The following is a 22,574-nucleotide window of genomic DNA, read 5'->3' as shown; positions in this document are numbered from 1 at the left end:
TGACCTGCGATCGATGCGACCTTAATTCGGTCGAGGAGATATGCTCCCTAAAACGGGCTCCTTTATGCCCTTGGTGGACAGAAAAACGGTTAACATTTGGGGACCAAACCCGGTCGTATTAAACGATAAGGTGATAAGCCATACGACGGACCAGTGTCCAATTTTTGGGCAAATATTAATGGAAACCTTTAGCAAAAACAAAGAGGCGTACGTCGAATTGAGGTTTAGAGGTGCATAGCGTTTACAAATCCCCTAAGCTCGGAATAAAATTCTACCCGGAAGCACGTTAATAATACAAAAATGGTATTCCAGGTATTTTTACCTTTAATATTATTTCCATTAATTAAAAAACTGCCATTTTATTATGTCTTGACTAATGCGAAAGCAGATGTCTTTTTTTTTAAACTTATGTTTTATTTTTGGAATTTGCCTGCAATTTCGTCCCGCTATTTGTATCTCTAAGCCCAAACAAATTCAAAACCTAATTCGGTCTCTTTATCAATGTCGACTAGTTTGCGCGGTAATTATATGTTTATTAAGCCATTTGGCATATTTAGTTAACGCCGCGATATTCGAAAAATTCGCAAAATTCGCGCATTTCTATCATTTTACCCACAAGCTCTTTTTCTATGGTCACCGAAAAAACGTACCCTTCGTCGGGGTTAGTGGACCTGATAGGCGGATATATAATAATAACGCCCTCCGTCGAAAAGCCGCCGAACAAATGCCGATAAATAATCGGCTTCCCGAACCCAAAATCAAAATTACTAACGTCGGCAGGCCTGTAATCAGTTACAAACATGCTTATAGGCGGGTACGAGTCTAATCGCAGGCTGATGGTACTCTTATCCCTAACAGGCGCCACCTTATTCAGCAGTTTGTCGATATGTTCGTTATCGCAGCTGTTTGTCAACGCGCGGATATAGGACGTTAGCTTGCTTAGCGGCGCCTCGTCCACCATTTCGGCGACCGTTAATGGAGGGACAGGGCTCGTATCTGAAGTAGCGCAGCCCAACGCGTTACGCATTAATCCCTGGGGCAAGGGTGGGCGGCAAAGCCGCGGTTGTAAGTTAATGGCCTCGCCCCACCACAAAACCATATCTCGCGAGGGGTTATACAAGGTAGCCCTCACTTTATTAAGGATACGCCAGAGATAGGCATACGACGTATTATACGTCGACACCCAATCGCCGCCCCGGGGCGTGGCGAGCCTTTTTAGCTCGGCCGCTTTGTTTTTGGGCAGGTGGAGCAGCACCGCCTACTGCTTCCGGTGATTTTGGTTCCTTTGGGGTACAGGCGGGCCATCGATTAGCTTATTAACCGGAATTTTAATGGTCAAGCGCGATGCGTCCAGGTTTGCCGGGTCGAAAGGCGGGAAGGGCGTCGAATTGGCCAGGGCTGCATAATTGGCCGCCAGTTGTATAATATAGTTTTTAAACCCAACCGTATTTAAGGCGTAATAATGAACCTGGACGACCAAGACTAAGCCACCGGTGTACCGGTTAATTTGGTAGGCGGATACGGTAGGGCTGCTGTTTGGGTTTGCCTTAGGTCCCTCGCCCCATATTATTGTTGGAATGCCTGTTTTGATTGTTATTAGTTTTTTTCCACACGTTAAAAAGTAATTGGATAGAATGGCTTATTCCAAAAACTGATATCTTTCAAAGTTTCGCCTCCAAAATGGCCCTTTTCGATGTTATCCAAAGTTGGAATGCCGGCATTTGGATCCATATTATAAATGACAACCTGCACTATTGACTTTCGTTTTTAAACAAATAAATACCGGCCCTGCTTATTCTTTTCAATTATTCCGCATAAATGTTAAACTTGAGCGAAGGTATACATTAGCCCAGATTTTAGCAGCTCCACGGCCCGGCTTTTGTCTTTATCCCGGAAACGGAAGAAAATGGCGTAATTGGTGTATACGCAATTGGGGATAGTGTTAATGGTGAAAAGCTTAAATTGTTTCTTAATTAGGGTTAACTCCCGGCCCAGCGGCTGGAAATAGATTATTTCCTTAGACATTGTACGGAACGCGAGGATATATATTGGACGGAATTAGTAAATACGAAAAGGAACAAGGTTGGCCAAAAGACCTAATAAATATTTTATGCAATATATTATCGTAGCAAACGGTGACGCGGTAATTAAAAGGCCCAAAATTGGGGCTTTAAAGTAAATTTGAAATTCCGTCCCCGCGTTCACGAACCCAAACATATTGTGACAGGAGCGTGTCACAAGTGTCATCCTTCCGCAAGCGGCGAACTCTGTGGTTATCACGTCCAACTTTTTGGGAATACTCCACTGTGCGATCACCAGAAATGCGGGGCACGATAATAAACTAGCCACCAATTTTCTTTTACATCACCAACCTCTATTACGATTTTAGCACCAAAATATCGAGCTTGGCATTACATAAGGAATTAGAACCATTAATTATTAATTATTTATTCAAAATTATACTGGTACCCATATACCACCCAATGGGATACCGCGGGGTTTGGATTTTAGATCAGCTTCCAAGGTATTTTTCTCATCTGGGCTGAAATTGCAGCTTCAAAGTCGAAAAATTATCAAAAATAGCCTGGGAGGTGGATGGCTATATAAAGGGAAAGGTGCGTTGATATATATTAACGACTCGAAATTTCTATAGCGGGCCGAATTGCGAGGCATGCTGCAAAACCATAAAAACTATTTTTCTTTCAATTTCGGTTTGATGACTAAATTTGGCCGCGACAAATTTCACCAAAGTATAATAATATTATTGGAAAAAAGAAAGAAAACAAAACGACCGTATCCGATTCGTCAAAGCAACGTTAGCGTTGTACGGGATTTAAGAGGCGCGTACTGGGATATTAAACCCATTTAACGTTGAAACTTAACCCCGTTAGATAGCGTATTTGCCGTACCGTAACCCATGTTTAAACGTAAATACAGGGTTTTTAATGTCAAACGGCACGTTTTCTATTAACTTTTTAACGGCCTTTTGCAAACGAGGCAAATTAAAAGGCAGTTTGCCTTCCGGGGCTGCAATACCAAAAATTACATCCAAAAAGGCCTCGGTTCCGTTTCCAAAGCTGCCAAACACGGCGGCGGCGCCTTTTACAACCTTAGGAATAACGGCTGGCCTATCTAATATCATATCGACGACGGTAGGGACGGTTTTGTAGATGGTAGTTTGGCGTGCCTTCTCTGTCGCGTTAAATTCGAGCGATCCAATATGGAACCGGAATTCGAAACCGCCCGGCCGAGGTTCGTAAAACGCCTATAGGCGGAAAAAAGCGTAATCGGCCTTTACTGGGGTTTTAACAACCAAAAAATTACAATTTTCGAAGATAGTAGCGTTAAAACCTTCGATATAGAACTTTGTCGAAATATTAACCCTGGGTCCTTTAAAAAGGAGCAATTCGTTTTTATTAATAAGGAGAATATAGGCTTTACGCTACGCGTCTTGGCTAAAACGGACGAAATAATCGTTACCCACGATGCTCCGAGCGGTCTTAGGGTCGACGAAAGGGTTTTTAAAAAGGCCCAGAAGAAACTTTTCGCGGAGAAAACGTTTGACGGAAACGTCGATACGACTCTCGTTAACGTTACCCTTTTTAACCAGCTATACAATTAGTTTAAGCCGTGCCTCGCCGCTAAACTGGTTAACACCGGCGTCGAAAATACGTAAGGCTCGATCAAATTCCGACAGGTGTTCCACGCCCCACGCGCGGGCCGGCATATCCTGGCCAAGGATTATAATATCCGTAATTAAACCCCAATCGGAAAGTATAATCCCTTTAAAGCCGAACGTTTCCCTCAAAAGGTATATTACAATTTGTTTGTTAAAAAAAAAGCCGATAAAGTCGTATTTGGTACCGAGCGGGCGTAAATAATACGGTATAATTTACCGGGCTCCCGTTGCGATAGCAGTTTTAAAAGGTGTAAAGTAATATTTAAAATTGTTACCGGAATATACTTGGTTTTTGCCGTATACGAAATGGGAATCCTCGCTATTTTTTATCGGGCCGCCGCCAGGGAAATGCTTCGTAACGGTTATAATATTATGGGGTCCAACCTACCCGTTTTAAAAGCTTTTAATATATTCGACAAAAAGCTTAACGGTAAAAGTGGCGTTTTCGCCCCAAATATTGCTTTAACAAACCCATTTCGGCTCGGTCGCGACATTTATTTGGGGGTGCAAAGCCGCCCGAATTCCGACGGCCCGATATTCCTCGCGCGCAATTTTAGCAAATTGTCTTACTAGGTGTGGATCGCGTAACGCGGCGAGTCCTAGCGATTCGGGCCATTGAAAAAAGGCGCCGGCCCGCATACCTGTGCCAAAGTTGTCTGTAAAGCTGTGTCGTAGATCCGACGATATGGTGACCGGAATGCCAAGACGTGTGTTTAATACGCGTTGCTAAATAAGGTTAACGAATTGGGCTGTCTTCTTTGCATCTATTATCTCGTTTGCGATATTAAAATGTGTTATCAACTTCTCGGCTATTATATTTTCCGTGCTGTTGCGCCTTTCGCCCCCTTTGTCAAAAGTCCCACGCGGTCCCTGGAAGATCATGGTTTGGAAAAGCTAACCGGCTTTTTTTTCGATGGTTATACGTTTAATAAGGTCCTTAACGCGATCGTCGACGTAATAGGTGGGGTTTTTGTAAATGGGCAAATTATTGCTGCTGTTGGTCGGTTTATAAACCGAAATAGAGTTGAATAGTGGTTTATAATAACAGTTAACTTCCAAAAGAAAAATCAACGCTGCGAGCTTTTTATGGAATTTTATAATGGCCAAATTTTCGGTAATAAAATTGCCACGGAATTGGATTAACGGCGCAGGTTATACGTCCAGGCTGGTTTAAAACAACCCTCAGCCAAATATATGCAAATTGATTAAACAACCGGTCCTTTCCCGACCTGAATGTAATCCTGAAAATTGTGGGGTAAAAAATTGCAGATTTGTATTAAATTTAAATAATCCCAAATTCGGTCCTATGTTCCCAAATTTGGGAGCTTTTTTTTTAATTCATCCAAATTTGGACTTGGCCCGAGGCCCACAATTGTTCCGCCCCGTAACCGCATTTTTTACATTACGGACAAAATACGTTTTTCTTTATATATTTCCTTTTTAAATAAATGATTCGCAAGAAACATGCTATTTTTTGCTATTTAAGAAATAAACTTATTAAAGGGATTGGGTGGATCTATGCGTTAGACGTAGTGCGAATGGTGTTAAAATATAAAAAATAAACGGTATTAGTAAGGAAAATAATCCAGCGGGCTATTTGCGAGACCTGAGGCGGAGCATAAAACGAAGCGACGATTGTTTAGTAAAGAAATAAGGTGTACCCCAAGGTAACGGGGGCCTAAATATTTGAATAAACCGAATAATAGTATCGACGTAAAATGGCAAAATAAATTGGCACTTTGACGCGCGATATTAGCCGTTATTAGCCGTTAGCCATAATTTACGTTTCGTAGGAATTTGTTTCTTTACTATCGAAAAGCCACCTGACAAGGCCACAAATAGTAGTTCGCGTCCATTTTTCAACCATGCTCTTAATGGCGTCTACATTATCCGAGGAAGTTGCGATCTTAATGAGTTTCCAAATAACCCTATTAGCTGTAATTATATGGCGTTTCGTATTTTTATGTTTTTTACCCTTGTCCCACCAATTCGAGCTCGTTTCGATACGTGGTTACCCCATTGCGGTAAAAGGTAAAAATATTTTCAATTTTTCCGTTTAATAAACCCAGCACGTCTCCCATTACATTACCCTAAGGCTTAAAATTCTTATCCGAAATAAATCCGGAAAAGATACGCAATGGTTTTTCGTTTGGAGGTGGCTGTTCGATACCGGTTTCTTTTTCTCCAATAAATATTGGGTTTTTTTTAATAGTCGGAAATGGGTTGTAATTAATTTGGTTTAGGTTTTGCTTTGTCCCTAATTTTGCGCCTATTTTTGCATATTTTTTGTTTTTTCTATCGTATATATTTCCCAAGGTGTCCATTTCGGTTATTCTCTTATTAATCGGCTGTTTTGCTGGGAGGCGGCTTTTAGTGGGAGCGATTGCCAATATAATATGCCAATATAATATATAAAAAAAGACAGCTAAAAGGGTTAATTTGGAAATTTATTTTACTATGGCGTTAAAATTGTTAATTTTTATAATTTAAGGGAAAAAAGGATTGTTAAATAGGAGCCAAAAAAGGTCCTCAACCAAGGCAAAAATTTGTTTGAAAATAACCTTAATTGGTCCACGGACCTAAACATATCCTAATATGTTTAGGCGTTAAAATTGGATTTCCTAAAATCATCCATTATTATATCGGCCAATTGACAAATTTGAGGCTCTATATCTTCTACAATGCATATATACATTCTTACAAATAATACGTTTTCCGTTTTGGGCTACGTTTTTGTACGCCATATTAAATAAACCTCCATTGTCCAATATCGCGCACTAATATACATGGCCCGGATTTGGAATTGATTAAAACTTGTTCAAATGCGGATTAAAGCCCTGGTAATAATCAACCACGGCATTTTTTATTCTTACCCAAATAAAATACCTTGCCCAAACAAAATATACAATACCTATATTTAAACGCAAGGACCGTTAAAATCCTAACCATGGTATTCCGGACGCTAAAAAATAAAATACCGGAGCCAGAAATAATACAGAATATTTAAATAAGATTTTGAAACGCGAGAATTTATATGGCAATACTTCCCTACCAAACGCGAAAAGACCGCGGATCGATTTCCACGGTCAGGTCGGTTCCGATGCTGGAATCGAAAGGGCATGCTCCAACAACGTTCCGGGATCCTTAGCCGATATTTCCGAAATTGTAAAACGAAAAACTTTTAAAAATGCGCAGTTACGGTAACAATTAAAGTTTTAGCAAAAAAAAAGCGAGGCAGGTGTATTTTTGCTGCGTAAAACTACCAAAGTAATAATAATTTTGTAATCAGTTTTGGTCGAATTTGAAAGCCGTAACGACAGAATATAAAGGAAAAACGAAAACCCGTAATCCTCCCTTTTAACAGAGTTTAGCACGAAAAGCTGGTTTCCGCGAGATTAAATAGCGTTATTATATAATATTTGCTCGTCGTAGGCCAAAATGGTATTATTATTGCAGCCCCGTATAGAGGTTTATATTTACTAACATTTTGTATTTGGTATTTTGTAAAGGCGCGTTAATATTTGCCTTTTTTTTCTGCGACCGTTACCTTTAATTCGTAAAACAAATGACGGATAGGAACTGCTTTTTAAAATACAAAATATCCTCCAATTATATTAAACAAACAATCCAAAATGTACAGTCCAAAAATGCATATATAATTCATACAATAGAAAGTTTTCCAAGGGTAACCCGGCAATTTAAAGGTATTATGGTATTATTTCGCCCATGGATCTACCACCTGTTTAGCACTTTTTTAAAGCATGGTCGTTCCTTATTAACGTTGCGTACCCCCTGTTCGGCACCCCCCCTGTTCGGCACCCTGAAAATCTAACAACGAAATGCCTACTTTTATAAGCTGATTTAAATATAAAATTATTAACGGACAAAAATACAATCGTTTTCACGTTTCTCCGGTTTATTAACCTTTTTTTCATCAGTTAAAGGTTCCAAATTTTTTATATCCTTTTCCTGCAATCCAATAATGTTTTGTTTGTTAACCAAAAGCTCGTTTGGATCCGGAACCACCCTCCTCCTTTTAACCGGCCGTATTGCCTCCAGTTGTGCTTCCAATAAGCTGATTTTTTGCTGGGCGCTAGCCAAAAGGGTATTTTTAGTTTCGAAGCTTTTTTGGACTTTTGCAAATAAAAGACGTGAAGTAGCGTTGGTTTTGTTGGATTGGGAAAGTTTTTGCAGTTGAAATCGGACATCTCGGGTCGTTTTAGGGGTTTTCCAAATAAGTAAAGACGGGTCGTTAATTTTTTGGGCTGGGCTTTCCGGTGTTTTATCCCTTTGCAAACCGTTGTTTTTATTTTTTATAACGTTGGTATTGCTATTTTCTAACAAAAAAGGGCTTAAAAGTGGTTTAACCAAGTTTACCGGCCATAACCCCGTTGTACGCCAACCAGATTGAATGGTTTTTGCTATAAATGCTTTTAATCTGGCTTTTCGATAACAAAGTAGGAAATTTCGTTTTCCAATAATTGTTGAATAGCAAAATTGGCTAACAAATCCAAGTTGACGTCGATAAGCTTCTTTTAACGGCCCAAAAACCGATAGATCCAATGGTTGGAGAACGTGTGACGAATGAGGGGGTAAATATAGGAGTTGAATATTGTTTTGCAAGCAAAGAAGCATAAATTCGTCCGTTATATGTGATCCATGGCCATCCAAAACTAATAACCGCTTTTCAGGGGTTAAAGGTTGGGTATACGGAATAAACACTTTTTTTAACCATTCGATAGCCGTTTCGTTATTTGTCCACCCGTTTTCGGTTGCGTGAAATTTCCAATTATCGAAAAGGCTTAAATCCGTCGGAAACCATTGTTGTTGTACGTTTTTTCCCTTAAATATAACAAGGGGAGGGAGGGCAACGCCCGTAGCCGATATACATTCGATTATAGTCGTCCAACCCCGCGTTCCGGGCTCTTTCCGTTGCAACGGCCGGATCCCGTTAAGCCCTAATACCAGGCCGTTAGATCCTTTACCTTCCATTATACCGGTTTCGTCCATATTCCAACGGTTTTCCGGTTTAATAGCGTTAATAACCGGGTTCGTAATATAAAGCCACCAAGATTTAATTACCTCCGTAGTAGCGCCATTAACCCGGGCGTTATCTATTCGACGGGGCCTTTGGGTCTTAAGGATTGGATAACGAGCCAAAAAACGAGTTATCCAACGTTTTCCAAGGCCTTTTGTCTCTCCGGCGGCTTGAAAAATTCGTTCGGCAAAAAAGCGTAATTCTTGATGCGTTGGCGGAAGCCCTAAAGCTGTTTGGGTAAGTACCCAATCAGCCAAATGCTTTTCCTGTTCCGTAGAAAGCCTTTGAAAAGGGCTTTGTGCTTTTTTATAAGCTTGAGAACCTTTAAGTCGACTTTGAAGTGTAGACCTAGGTATTCCCCATTTTCGGGAGGTTTTTGCAATTGGATTGCCATTATTGACGTCGTTAATTGCAGATATAAGCTGTTTTTCAGTATATTGCTTCATTGGAAAATGGAGAATCAAGATTAGAAAAAAGTAAATCCAAAAGTGAAAGATTCATCGAGATATTTATAATAGAAGTTGGAGGATAAAAATAAAAGTGTTGTTATTTTTGGGTGCCGAACAGGGGGGGTGCCGAACAGGGGGTACGCAACGTTAGTTTTTTTTCGTTTCCAAGATTTAAAACCAAAATTGGAGTAAACAAAATATATTACTGCTAGTCCCGGTGGATGAGGATTACGAGAAGTAAAAATTTTATACCAAAAATACGATTTTCAAACCACGTTACAAAGCAGACGTTTATAAAGTGTACCCAAGGGGCACGATCAAGCTAAAGTTTGGCCTTAGAAAACCTCTGCGAAAACGTGTATAGTACTGCTTATGACTGCCCCAAACAATGCACAATATATACATCCTATTAGAAGCTCGAACACGTCACCATTTTTAACCTTAATCCATGGCGGCAATTCATCGAGTTTGGACCGGACCATAAAAAGTGTTAAAGTGGGGATTATATACGGAACGCAAAGCAGTAATCTAATAAATAGCCTTAATATAAAAATAATAGGTTTCGGTAAAAATAAAATCTCCTTCGATTTTTTGAGCCAGGCAAAACGGCCATAAGCCGATATAACGATAAAAAGAGTAGCGATACCAATTAATATTACGCCGGTTATAAGGGTATGGCGGAAATATGGCGTTATAATTTGCGTAAAAATAGCGTCGACATTTTCAATGTTTTGAAAATGCTGTTTCAACATTTTCACAATTTCCGGCTCGATAAAAATAAAAAGGTTAAAAGGTAAGGCGTTACATAAGCTTTTGTTACCGATTTGGATATAGAATTTTCCGGTCTTTAGGGAGCAGTTTTTGGGAATTAGCTCCGAAATAAGCTGGGGCGTTTGGCTGATAATTTTGGGTATATCTTTAATAATTTTTGGGACCGATGTAATAACTGCTCCTGCTGCATTTTGGAAATTATTTAAAATGTTGGAAATACGAGCTCCGGGTTTTATGCCGTTTAAAAAACCTTTTTACTGCGGGAAACGCCGTTCCAACGCATCGAGTTTTAAGATTTGCGTAACATCAAACTTTTGAATTTAGCAGTTTGAAAACGCCAAGGAATTAAGTGATTTTATTTATTTGCAAGGTGACTATACCGGACTTTACAATATCCTCGTTTAAAAACGTATATACGTTTAGTATTAAGGTGCAAACGGAGGAAAGAATTATAAAGGCGAAAGCGGAATGCGCGAGAATTTTCCATTTAAACATAGCGACGGTAAGTCGCAGTCCTTTTGTAACGAGGGTCAAATCTATGTTGGGTCTAATAGAATTTATACAAACTATATGGTTTCGTTGCAGTTCAGTTTTGGACCAATTTTAGTCTTTGTGGAGGCCGAGCCTTATATATCCGTAAAACAGGCCTAGGAGATTAAATCCTGGCAGATTGTCCCATTTTGAATAATAGCTTATATGATCGCTGTTAAACGACAGTTGCTAACCAAAACCAAGCGGGGAATATTTCGCAATTTATTTTATTTAACTTTAAGGCCTATTCGCGTTATGGATTTTTTTTCTGTTTTTGCCCATTTCGGCTTTCGTACCTGTCCAGTTTCGGAAAATTCGGCAATCCCGTCCGAATTTTTTAGTTCCGAAATTCAAATATTATCGATTATTACCATACGATTACCTTTTACAAACAAAATAATTTTATCGGTTTTTTGGCGCCCTATTTATATATAATAAAATTTATTAGCGAATTATAAAAAAATTGCGTATTAACGGGTATCGATAATTAAGTATAATATAAAAAACTTTAACCGTTTTTTTTTTTTATTTGTTTTTCGTTTGGGTAATGCTGTTTTATTTATTTTTTCTTTTAAATCCAAAATAGGTATTTTTTATAAATTTTATATATTATTGCCTTTTAAACCAGGGAAATATTTTACCGTTTTTATCGCCTTTATTTCGTATAGGCATTTTTATTCGTTAAATTATTTGGTACGTTTTTTAATATGGTCGTCTAATTTAGGTAATTATAACCGGTATATAAAATCGGCTTTTTCCAAACGTTTTTCTAATTTTACCAACGTATAAATTTACAAATTTTTGCTCCCATTATAAGTTTTTAGTAAATGGAAATTTGGATATTCCGTCGAAATTTAAAAAAAAGTTTTAAATATACCTATCGCCTATTATTTTTAATTTTTCGCGATTTAAATTTTGGTATTCGTTCGCTATCCAGCTTCCGAACGGCCATCTATATTTTTTAATTTCGATATCGACAAAACCGATTTGCTTTAATGTTTTTTCGAATTTTTTTTCCGTATATATATAATCGACCCCGAAAATTATCGTTCCTAATATGGTATAATACGACTATTTTACCGGAAATAGCGAATAATTTAGATATTCCGGAGGTAAATTTAAACGGATTAACTGGTATATTTCCTAAAATTTAACAATATTACCGGACCGGAAATTGTTAAAACAATTTTGGATTATTAAATTTTGGTTTGGGTATATAAACAGAAATATACGGCTATAAATAAAATCGAAATGTTTTAAATTGCCGTAATTTTGGCCTAAATGTAAACCTGCCAGCCTTTTCTAATCCGCAATAATATTTTTAATAATAAATTTGCAATTTGGTGGAATTTCGGGTGGCGAGGGCGCGAAAATGTCCATTTTATATACGACGGTCGCCGGGTTTTTGGTTGCAAATTCGGTGGTCCAAATACCGGTACCTGTACCCAGGTTTAAAATACGGTGGGGTAAGCCGTTTTCCTATATCGACGCGTTTAAAAATCGATTTTTTAATATTAAAAACCACAATTAATACTGCAAATCTAATTTTTTACCGTTATTTTTAACATTTGGTAAAGGTAAAATGTATTTTTAAACCGATACTATAATTTTCATCGATTATACGTTATTATAAAATCTGCCCTAAACGAGATTTGAAAAAACGGAATAACGCAAAAAATAATAATTATTTTAAACCAGTTTTAAGTCCAGATTTAAGTCCAAATTCAGTTTCGGACCGAATTTAGGATTGCTAAAGTTAATGTAATAAAACGTAATTATTATTTTTTTTCCCAATTTCTGCCCCAAATATCCATTAAATCGGGATTGCGTTTGGCCCAACGTTTTTATTTTTAAAATCCCTAACAAACCCTGGGTTAATATCCCCTTTATTAAACTATATTGGTTTCCAACGGGCGAAATATTATTTAAGGCCGGTTTTTTCGAAAATCTTTTTTATTAAAATAAAATCTACTATCCATTTATCCGTTTTTAAACCGCGCGCCTTTTATTTCGTCGGAATATTTTTAACTCGAATAAAAACCTTATACAACCTCCCTTTTTTTTTATTTTTTTCCATTAAATTTAAATTTTTATTTTTAATTTGGCCGTAACGATTTATTTTATTTTTAAAGGCTGTTTTATTTTTTTTATCCCCAAAACGGGAATTTTTTGCCATTTTTATTTTTGCAAATTTTTTAGCCAATTTCGGTTCGCTGCTTTTATTTTGGTAATTTAAAGAAAAATTATTTTCCGAAGCAGTTTGCTCCTTTTTTAATATATTTGCTAACGCGTGATTTTCGGTTACGGCGGGTAACAAATATTACAATATTTTACTAAATATCGGTAATATCGGGTTTTTATCCCAATTCGGCTAATATTACGTAAAATAATACGAAATACCCATCGGTTTTTCGGATCCTATACAGAATTTTTACCGTTTGGTAAATCGATCCGTTAATTCGACGAATTGGTTTTCGCCAATTTTAATTTTATTAGCCCTTATTACCGTTATATTAGGAGACGAATTTTTTTTTAAATCGCCAATTAAACCAAAAAATTCGGTATAAATAATATATTCCGTAAATTGCCCTATTTTAAATACAATTTCGGCTATTGGGGCAATTTTATTTGGATTTTAGGGCAATTTTACCAACGGCGGTTGGGCTATATAATTTTCCAAACAATACTTTCGCCGGTTTTTAAATTCGGTTCGTAATTTATTATTAACATTATAACGTAGCGTTAAATACGATTGGTCCATTTAATATAACGATAAATTAAATCCCGAATTCGAATTATTAGCTACGCGTTTGGTAATTACCAATTGTTTATTAATATTATATACGTATCCACGGGGCTTTTAGGTAACGTTCGAACTTAATTTAAATATAAGATAAAAAATCGTAATTTTAAACGGCTGGTTAACCGGTATATGGTGGTTTGGTATAACGGGAGGTTATAAACCAACGGTAAAAGGTAACGGGATTGGAATATTACGCCTAGGTTTATAATAATAAAATTTAATAAATTCGACGGTATTGGTTTACCTTTATATAATGGAAAAAATTAAAAATATATTAATTAGTATAAAAAACCAAAAAGGATTATAATTTAAAATTGGGAAAAAAGATTAATAAGATTATTATTCGAATTTTTAAGGTTAATTGGTACGGAAATGGGATTATTTATATTTGGGCCGAAGAAATATTGGACGGATACGCCGTAGCCGATACCGCCCCGTATCGACCGAATTGGTTTTTTACCCAAATTAAACCAATTTACTAACGGGCAAAATTGTAAAAATTTGCCGAATTTTTATAATAAAACCGATAAAATAAATTAAAAAAAAATAATAATAGTATTTGTAAAACGATTTAATAGCTTTATTGGGTAAAAATACTATATATTCCACTTTTAAACGGAACCTTATTAAAATTGGCATACCTAAATATATAGTTTATAATATATTTTAAATTTTTTATTTCGTTTTACCGCTAAAAGAATAAGGTAATTTACCGTAATAAATAATGGATTAACCTTTCGGATTTTATTAAAAATTTAATTCGGTGGTAAAGGTTAAATTGGGACCCGGGCCAATAATTATTTTCGCCGCAAATAAAATATATACCAGGAGGTCGGTAACGAAAAAAACGACGAATACGGCCTACAATTGCCGGTCGGAATTAACGAGGCGCAGCCCTTTTTGGCAAAAGTTCCAAAATTTATAAAATATAACCAAAAAGGCATATTAATAACCTTTATAAACAAAGGTAATATTATGGCGATAATTAATAATATTAGGATTCGGAAAATAAAATGGACTATTAAAATTATTTTAATTTGGTTAATAATGGAGTTTTATATTAAACGTATAAACAAAAACGTACCCGTTTCGGTTAGGCGGTAAATAAAATACCCTATATAAAGGACAATTTAATTGGCAATTAGGTTTATTGTTATTAGGTTTTGGCAGCCAATTACGAATGTAATACTAATGGAATAAATACCGAATAAATAAATTGGTATTTTGGGATATGTTTATATCGGGAATATTTTTATTAATTATAATATTTATAATATATTAATATTAAAATCGTATCGTATTAAAATTAATTTCCTTTATTTACGGAATTATTATTAATTAAAAATAGAATGCGAATATATATAAATGTCGGGAAAAAAATATAGTAAAAAAAAGACCCCAATAAACGTTATTAAATAAATCGACTATATACAAAAAAATTATAAGCTATTTAAACAGGCATGGCTACGCGGTTTTCCTTTTTTATATAACTAAAGGTAAAATACCGCATAGTTAAAAAAGGCGAATATATAAAAAAAATAAAAGCTAAAAGTGGCAACGGTTGGAACAGCCGCTATAAAAGGATTAGGATCGTTAGACATTTTAAAAATTAAAATAGCAAAGGCGATAATCTTTTTTAAGCGTTTTAGGTTTCGATAAAGGCTAGACGAAGATTATCCGAAAATTGTTTTTTATTATTCGTATTATCGTTTTTAATTGGAAATTATATAATAAAATGAAAAACGGCGAGCATTTTTATGTAGATAATTTGCAAAAAAGTTTTTAGTAATTTGAATTCGAGCCAGATATATATTACCGCCGGTATAAATTAAAAAAATTAAATTATAGTTATTATTATTTAAATATTTAAATGTAAAACGTTTGTAAATATAATATAAAAATACAAATATAAAAGCCCAAATATAAAACCCTATAGGAAATTATTAATAATATAATTTATAATAACCTTTTCTTTTTCCCGTTACCGCTTTTTTGGGACCCCGTCCATGGCCGTTTGTAATTTAATTTCCCGAACGTTCCCCGGAAACCTTACAAATTTACCAAATTTTCCGCTAAAAACGGCGATCCGTTTATTTTACAACCGTTTTCGCGGTTTTATTTTAACGAAACGGAAAAATTGCCTTATATAATAAATTGGATTTATTTTTAAAAACGGCAACCTTTGGAAAGTCCTTATTCGTCCATTTTCCTTTTAACCGGCCAATTATTAATCCAAAAGCAAATTAAACTTTTGCGTAAACGGTTAAATAATTCGGTAAACCCCGGTTCGCCCGGTAAAAGGGTATATAAAATACGCCTAATAATAATTTATTTCCCCGTAAACCGTTATAGTACGGCGTCCAATTCGAAATAAAATAAAAACGTTATTAAATAACGGATTATACGTTCGATTTTTCCGGAAATGGACTAATCGCGTTTATTTCGGACTTAAAATTTTAAAATGTTCCGGAAATTATCCAACTTTGGCAGATCGTCGTCGAATTGTACGTCGAATCGGTAATATTTGGGGTTCGTTTAAAAAAACTGCCTCAATTTTTTATTTTTTATTTTTTTAAAAAAAAAACGATAAAATTTGGGAAAAACGCCGTTTTTTTAAACGTTACAAATTTCGTCCGGACACGGTTTGGCCGTTTTCGGTTCCGATTCGCCGGTACCTATCGAAAATATAAAATCCGGCTATTTAACGTCGGAAAAATACGCCGCCATTGCGGTAAAAGCTAATAAAAATGGGTTATTTTTTAATAACCTAATATTTTAAAAGGTGCCGAAACTTGTAAAATATTTAAATAAAAAAATCCTATATATATTCGAATTAAACCTTTTTTTTTTTTTTTTCTTCGTATTAAACGATGGATTATCGTTTAAATATATACCCTGGCGCTGCAAAAACCGCTCGTACGCTTTTTAATATTAGTTTCTTTTTTTTTTTAACTTTATTTTTTTTCTTTAATAATTAATTTAAAAAAAATTTATATTTCCTACAATATTAATTTTTTATTGGTTTTTATAAGTACAATTTCGTCGTATATATTGCTATGAAATACGGTAAGATATTTTGTCGGTTTTTTCGCGTGGCGGTTATTTTAATAAATTCCATTTCGGTTAGTAAAAATGCGGTATATCGGTTTTTCGTTTACGGTAACGACGGGGAATCCGATAAAATTTCCATTTGCCGTAACGTTAAAAATATCCAAAACCCTTTTATCGGCCCCGAATATATACTTTAATACGTTTTTAATTTATTGCGAAAAATATAACCCGTTATCGAAATAAAATACCAAAAATACAGCAAATTGGCCTAAAAGGAATACGGGGTTTTAAGCGGTAATTAATTATAAAAATATAAATTTAAAAAACGAAGGTAGGCGCGACATATTTAAAAGCTTTCGACGTTAAAATATCCGACCGGCCAATAGTTCGAATTATTTTATAGATTAGGCGATAAAAAACCCGTTTACAAATATATTTGCAACGATAAAGCCATTTTGTAAAAATTAATAGGGTCGAAAACCCGGGGGCTTTAAATTACGTACCGGAATTAATACCGAATGCTATTTTAACAAACCGTTATAATAATATAAGGAGGTTTACGCGTTTTTTTATCCGTTTTAATATTTTTAATACCAAGGTACCGCGGATCCCGTTACCGTCGAAATAGAGTACCCCTACGCCTGCCGTCGGGGGGTAGATCCGAATCCGCGTTTTTTCGGATAAGCGATTTTGGTAAAAAAAACATTTTTCGAACGTCCAAACCGACGGATTATCGTCCGTATAAAAACCGAAAATACGTACGTAATTATTATAAATTATATATCCAAAATATAAATTATATAAAAACCGCCGCCGCAAATAAACCAGGCAAGTATCCGAATTTTTAATAACGGCCCATTTATTTATAAAATATATAAAATTTTCGGAATGGATATCGGCGGTAAAAATTGTACCGGCAATTAACGATTCGACGTATTTTTTTAAATGGGTTTTTATAAAATTTACAAAAATATTTACGGATATTATTTTACGACCTTTTAAATTCGAAACGTTTTTTTTAAAAACCCGGGTAACGACGTTTTTATATAAATAACGAATTACGTTTTCGGGGTAAAAATTTAAATATTATTTTTACGTTAATTGGTTCGTTAAATACCGGAATTATACCGTATAATAAATTTTAAATAAATAATTATCTAATAGGAAATTTAACGCGATTATAAGCGTAATAAAAATAATTATATCGTTCGGGGGTTTTACGAAACTGAAAAAATCGGACAGGTATACGTATAAACTTTGGGCTATCGGATTCGAATTCCTGGCAATTTTAACAAAATTAAAAGAGCCGTCCAAATTACCCGCAAATTACACGCAAACGCTTTTAAATAAAATATTAAAATAGGTTGCGGAAAAATTATATTTTAATTATAACCTGTTATTTCGCGCCGAATCCAAATTATCCATTATACGTTTTTTTAATAGCCTATGCCGCGCCGATTTAGAAATATTTTCGTTTGGGAATAACGCAACCGTTTTTACTATTAAAAATACGGCGTTGGGATTTTTAACGGTGTGTTTTTTATTAGTTTAAATAGTTTTTTTCGTATATTGTTTTTATTGGCCCCTATTTTTGGGTTTTAATCGATTATTATAATTAATCGCGGGCGTACCCGCCCCGAAAAATTGGACGGAAAGTTTCGGTCGAACCAAAAAGCCAATTCGATGGTAATTTGGTTAAAACCTCCAAAATTTTCGCAAAAAAAACAAAATACGTCGGTAAACGCAACGAAAAAATTGGTATACAGCCTATTTACGGGCCTTTACATATTATAAAAGGATTTTGGTTTTTTTATTGGTTATTTTGTAATTTCGTAATATATATTAGCGGTATTTTTACGGCTTTTTTTTTTACAAACCCTGGTTTCCGTTATAAATAGCGGTATATTAAATACGTTGGAAAAGTTGACGTAAAGGTGGATTTCGGATATATTTTGGCTAACGATGGACTTTTAATTCCTTTTAATCCCAAATATTTCCAATACAGCCTTTTTAACTGTTTTTCCAATTACGATAACCAAAGACGGTTTTTGGATATCCGGATTGGGTATAGTTTTAAAAATTTTTTATAGTTTATTTAATATTAGGAATTTAATTTCGTCCTATTACGCGTCCAAGGCCAATTAAAAATTATAATTGTACCGAAATATATTATAATTTAAACGGTAAATGGCAAACGGTGCCGGTTGCTTTTTTGTTATTTATGTATTTTGCAAATCCGAATAAAGGACGAAATGCGGGCCTTATTTGGTACGCTCTTTAAAATGGGATTGCCTACTTTTATTTGGGACAATTTCGGGATTTTAGGTATAAATACGGAATTTTATACTAAAAATATCGGATACCAGTTGGTATAGTAAAATTAATGCGATAAAACGACCTATGCCGCTTATAACGTCCATTATTACGGTTACAAAATTAAAAACGGATAAATTTATATAATTAACCTCCATTTTAATAAAATTATACAAATTTATTAAATATTACTACATTATACGATACGTTCGGTATAAACCCGTCGTTTAATCTAAATTTTTACTACGAATTACAAGGTTTAAATTTGTTTTTGGCATATTTCCAAAATGGGATTCCATGCCCACCTTTTGGACAATTTTAAAAAGGTATAATAATTGGCTAAAAAAAACCGTTACCATTTTTTTTTTTTTCTTTTTTTCTTTTTTTCTTTTTTTCTTTTTTTTTTTTTTCTTTTTTTCTTTTTTTCTTTTTTTNTTTTTTTCCCCCTTTGCGCATTATAATATAACCATTCCGAATATTACATTTCCAAAATTTGGAAATGGTAGCGGATAATACGGCGGTAATTACGGCATTGGTTTTAAATTAATTGGCCCAAAATTGTAATGGCGGCTATATTTAACAAATTACAACTTATATTATTCGTTATAATAAATATTATACGCGTAAAATATAAAAAATATATATTAGTAAATAAATTAATATTATATATATCCAATTTACTTTAGCTATTAAAAGGAACTTTTGCCGTTTTCGAACAATTTGCTTTAGCTGCGGTAATACCGGTTTTTCGTTACAAAAATATTTTATTATATTATATATAAAATTATACCTATAAAATAACCTTTTAAAATACCTTACATACCCATATTAAATTATATCGGTTTTTTTTTAATATTATACCTTTCCAGGCAGTTTTCGACCCCAAAAACAATATTAATAGGAATCGTTTTACGTACAGTTTCGAAATTTTCGCCAAAAATCGATTACCCGAACGCGGCGGTAATTAGGTTATCCGTAAACGCGATCGTTTATTCGACCACCTGGCCGGCGCCGGGATTTTCGTTAAAAAAATTAATTACGAAAACGGTATCGGAATAATTAAAATTAAATTACGTATAAACCGAATTTTAATAAAAGGGCGTTATTTGGTAAATTCCAATTTTATTTTTAATAATACGGGGCTTTTTTTCGCCGTCCACAATTCCGTTTTCGGGTATTATTTTAATAATTAAACGTTTTTATACGACCAATTACAATTTTGCCGATCGGGGGTGGATATGGAAAATATTAAAGTTATAAATTATTTCCGGGTTAAAAAATGGGTCGGGCCGGGTCGTTTTATCGGTAAAAAACGGGGAACGAGGTTAAAAGACAAATTTACGTCCCATATAATTAACGGCCATTCCAGAACCCGTCCCGATTAAAGCGGAAAAAGTTTTACGGTTTGCGATTATAAATATACCGCTATCGCCGGCGTTTTCCTGGGTTTGGTTAAAATTAAATATAAATTAAAAATCGTCCGGAAAAAAAATAAACCGATCCGCGGCGTTTTAAAATTTATTAGCAAATACGAATAAATAAAAACAAACGCGAATCCCAAATCCCCTATAAGGTAAAATATTTGTTTTAATGCGAAAAAAAATTATTACGTTAAATTAAAATCCTATTTTATTTTTTTTTCGCGATTATCGGGGTTTTAGGAAAATATGGTTAAAAACGGAACCGATTAAAACGTATAACGGATTACCAAAATCGAGGTTACGTTTCCACTAAATGCCGAATATTCCGTCGGTTTTGGGGACGTTTAAACCGAAATTAATATCGCAAAAATAGAAAAAAAACTGGGGATTATAAAAGCCGAAATATAACGTATAGCGAATAATAAACCAAAATAAATAAAAAAGCTAAAAAAATAGGAATAATAAATTAATATAAAAGCCGGTAGTAAATAACGCGTAAAAGAATAAAATGCGTTAATATATAAAAAAAAAACGTATATTTCCTTTATTATTCCACCTGTTTGGAAATTGCTTTTTTTATATTCGAATTTTATTATATAGCTTTTGGATTTCGATATGCGAGTTTTTCGAAAGGTAATCGCGGTTTATTACCGGTCCGCGGGCCAATTTCGGGACCGGATCTTTTTCGGGGCTGGTTTTTTTTTTTGGGTTATTTTTAAATCGATTTAACCTTAATATTATAGTGTAAATCTTACCCCGTTATATTTAATACGATTATTATATATTAATTCGTTTTTTTATTTTATTTTTAAAATTTACCGTAGCTAGTTTTAACTTTTTATTTTAAAAATTTTAAAACCCGAATTACTTTAGGTTATTTTATTAAATAAACGTTTGTAAATTTCTAATTATATTAATAGGGCTATCGTTTTTACAATTAATATTTTATACGCGGGGTTTATATTGGCGCAATTTCAGCTAATTAAGGTCCAAATTTGGGCCATTTCCCTAAAACGGGCTACCATTATTGCGTTTAAAAAACTATTTAACGAATTTAAAATTAAACGTACATTACGTTCCTATCGTATCGGAAATATAAATTTATAAACCGTAAAACTTAAATCCGATATAATAAACATTCCAACCCGAATTAAATGTTTTTTCGTATTACGAAACCAAATCGGCCCGATTTAACCCGGTTAAAGGATTTTAAAAAAATTATATTTAACGCAATATGGATTAAAATATATCGCAACCTTATTAATATAAATATATTAAATAAAATTGGAATAATATATAAAATTTTCCCTAATTTCGTCGCCGTGTTTGGAAAGTTTTTTCGATTTAAAATTGCCGAATTTGTACGTTAAATTAACGAGGTACGTCGACGGCGAAAAGGTTATAAAATTCCCGTTAATAAATATCGTATTAAGGCAGGCGGGTCCGGTAAAATAATAAACCGAACAAATAACGTAAATAACATTTTACAATATTTTTTAACTGGGAAGCCGAAATTTGGGGCCAGGTATTTGTTTGTAAAAAAAAATATAAATAAAATTATCGATTTTCCGTTAATAATATAAAAAAAGGAAGAAATTATTCCTAATCCCAAAAAAACAAAAAAAACGATTATAAAAAAAAAAACGCGAATAATATTTTTCGCCTTTTGGTATAACCAGTAATAATTATTTCCGAAGGAAAATACGCCGATAAAATAAACGAAAAATTGCCAATAAAACCAATTTTTAAAAAGGAAAGGACAAATTATATCCGATTCGATCCCGGTACGTAAACCAAAACGTTACCCAGGAAAATAAATATAAAATAAGGAACGATAAATACGTACGTAAAACGCGGAAATTATAATAAATAAAAATATAACGGTTATCGTTAATACGAATGGGAAAGGGCCTTTATAAAGGAAGATTTTTATAAGGAACGTATAAATAGTAAATATAAATTTATCGCATATGGTTTTTTTCGGGAACGGAACCGGGATCGAAATAAAGTCCGGCCGAACACGGAACGGCGTTTAACCAATTTTAAAAATTATTATATTTTCGGAAAAACCGATGGTAAATATACGTTTCCGAAATACGAGATAAAAATATTTATTACAGGCCGGACCACCGATTATAGGATATAAATTATCGTAAAATATAAGGACTTTAACAAATATATAAAAAAATAATTGCAATTAAAATAATAAAATAAATATTATTATATATTATATATTAATGCAATTAAACCTTTTTTTTGGTCGGTTTATTGCATATATTCGAACGTAATTAAATAATAAAATTAACCCATTTTATTAGTATATTTTTATTAATAGGCCTTACATATTATAGTTTGGGAGGTAAAGGATTCGCGGTACGCCGACCTTCCGTATAAAATAAGGATATCGGTATTAAAACCGGATAAACGCGAACCGTAATAGGTATTGCGAGCCGATTGTAACGAGAGGCACGTTACCAAATTGCATATATTTAATACCCGAATATAAGCGCCGTTTTGG

The 22,574-nt window shown here is 34.3% G+C and overlaps 3 protein-coding genes across 3 annotated transcripts; all 3 read right to left on the bottom strand.

Annotated features, from left to right (window-relative positions):
- Window positions 1-553: 553 nt before the first annotated feature.
- PgNI_12098 (uncharacterized protein) lies at window positions 554-2,025 on the bottom strand (the record flags this gene model as incomplete). The annotated part of the gene is made up of 4 exons (XM_031132053.1): window positions 554-1,258; window positions 1,322-1,581; window positions 1,653-1,758; window positions 1,828-2,025. 4 exons carry the CDS (start codon window positions 2,023-2,025, stop codon window positions 554-556), a joined length of 1,269 nt encoding a protein of 422 aa, XP_030977108.1.
- Window positions 2,026-2,887: 862 nt separating this feature from the next.
- On the bottom strand, window positions 2,888-3,142 carry PgNI_12097 (uncharacterized protein; the record flags this gene model as incomplete). Its single annotated transcript, XM_031132052.1, has 1 exon — window positions 2,888-3,142. The coding sequence occupies one exon, from the start codon at window positions 3,140-3,142 to the stop codon at window positions 2,888-2,890; it is 255 nt and encodes an 84-aa protein (XP_030977128.1).
- A 2,627-nt stretch (window positions 3,143-5,769) lies between these two features.
- On the bottom strand, window positions 5,770-6,003 carry PgNI_12096 (uncharacterized protein; the record flags this gene model as incomplete). The annotated part of the gene is made up of 1 exon (XM_031132051.1): window positions 5,770-6,003. One exon carries the CDS (start codon window positions 6,001-6,003, stop codon window positions 5,770-5,772), a length of 234 nt encoding a protein of 77 aa, XP_030977129.1.
- Window positions 6,004-22,574: the final 16,571 nt, after the last annotated feature.

Source organism: Pyricularia grisea (genome assembly GCF_004355905.1).
Source record: "Pyricularia grisea strain NI907 chromosome Unknown Pyricularia_grisea_NI907_Scaffold_8, whole genome shotgun sequence".
NCBI lineage: Eukaryota > Fungi > Ascomycota > Sordariomycetes > Magnaporthales > Pyriculariaceae > Pyricularia > Pyricularia grisea.
Note: the sequence above shows the minus strand (reverse complement) of the source record. Positions and strands in the feature narration are given on the sequence as shown.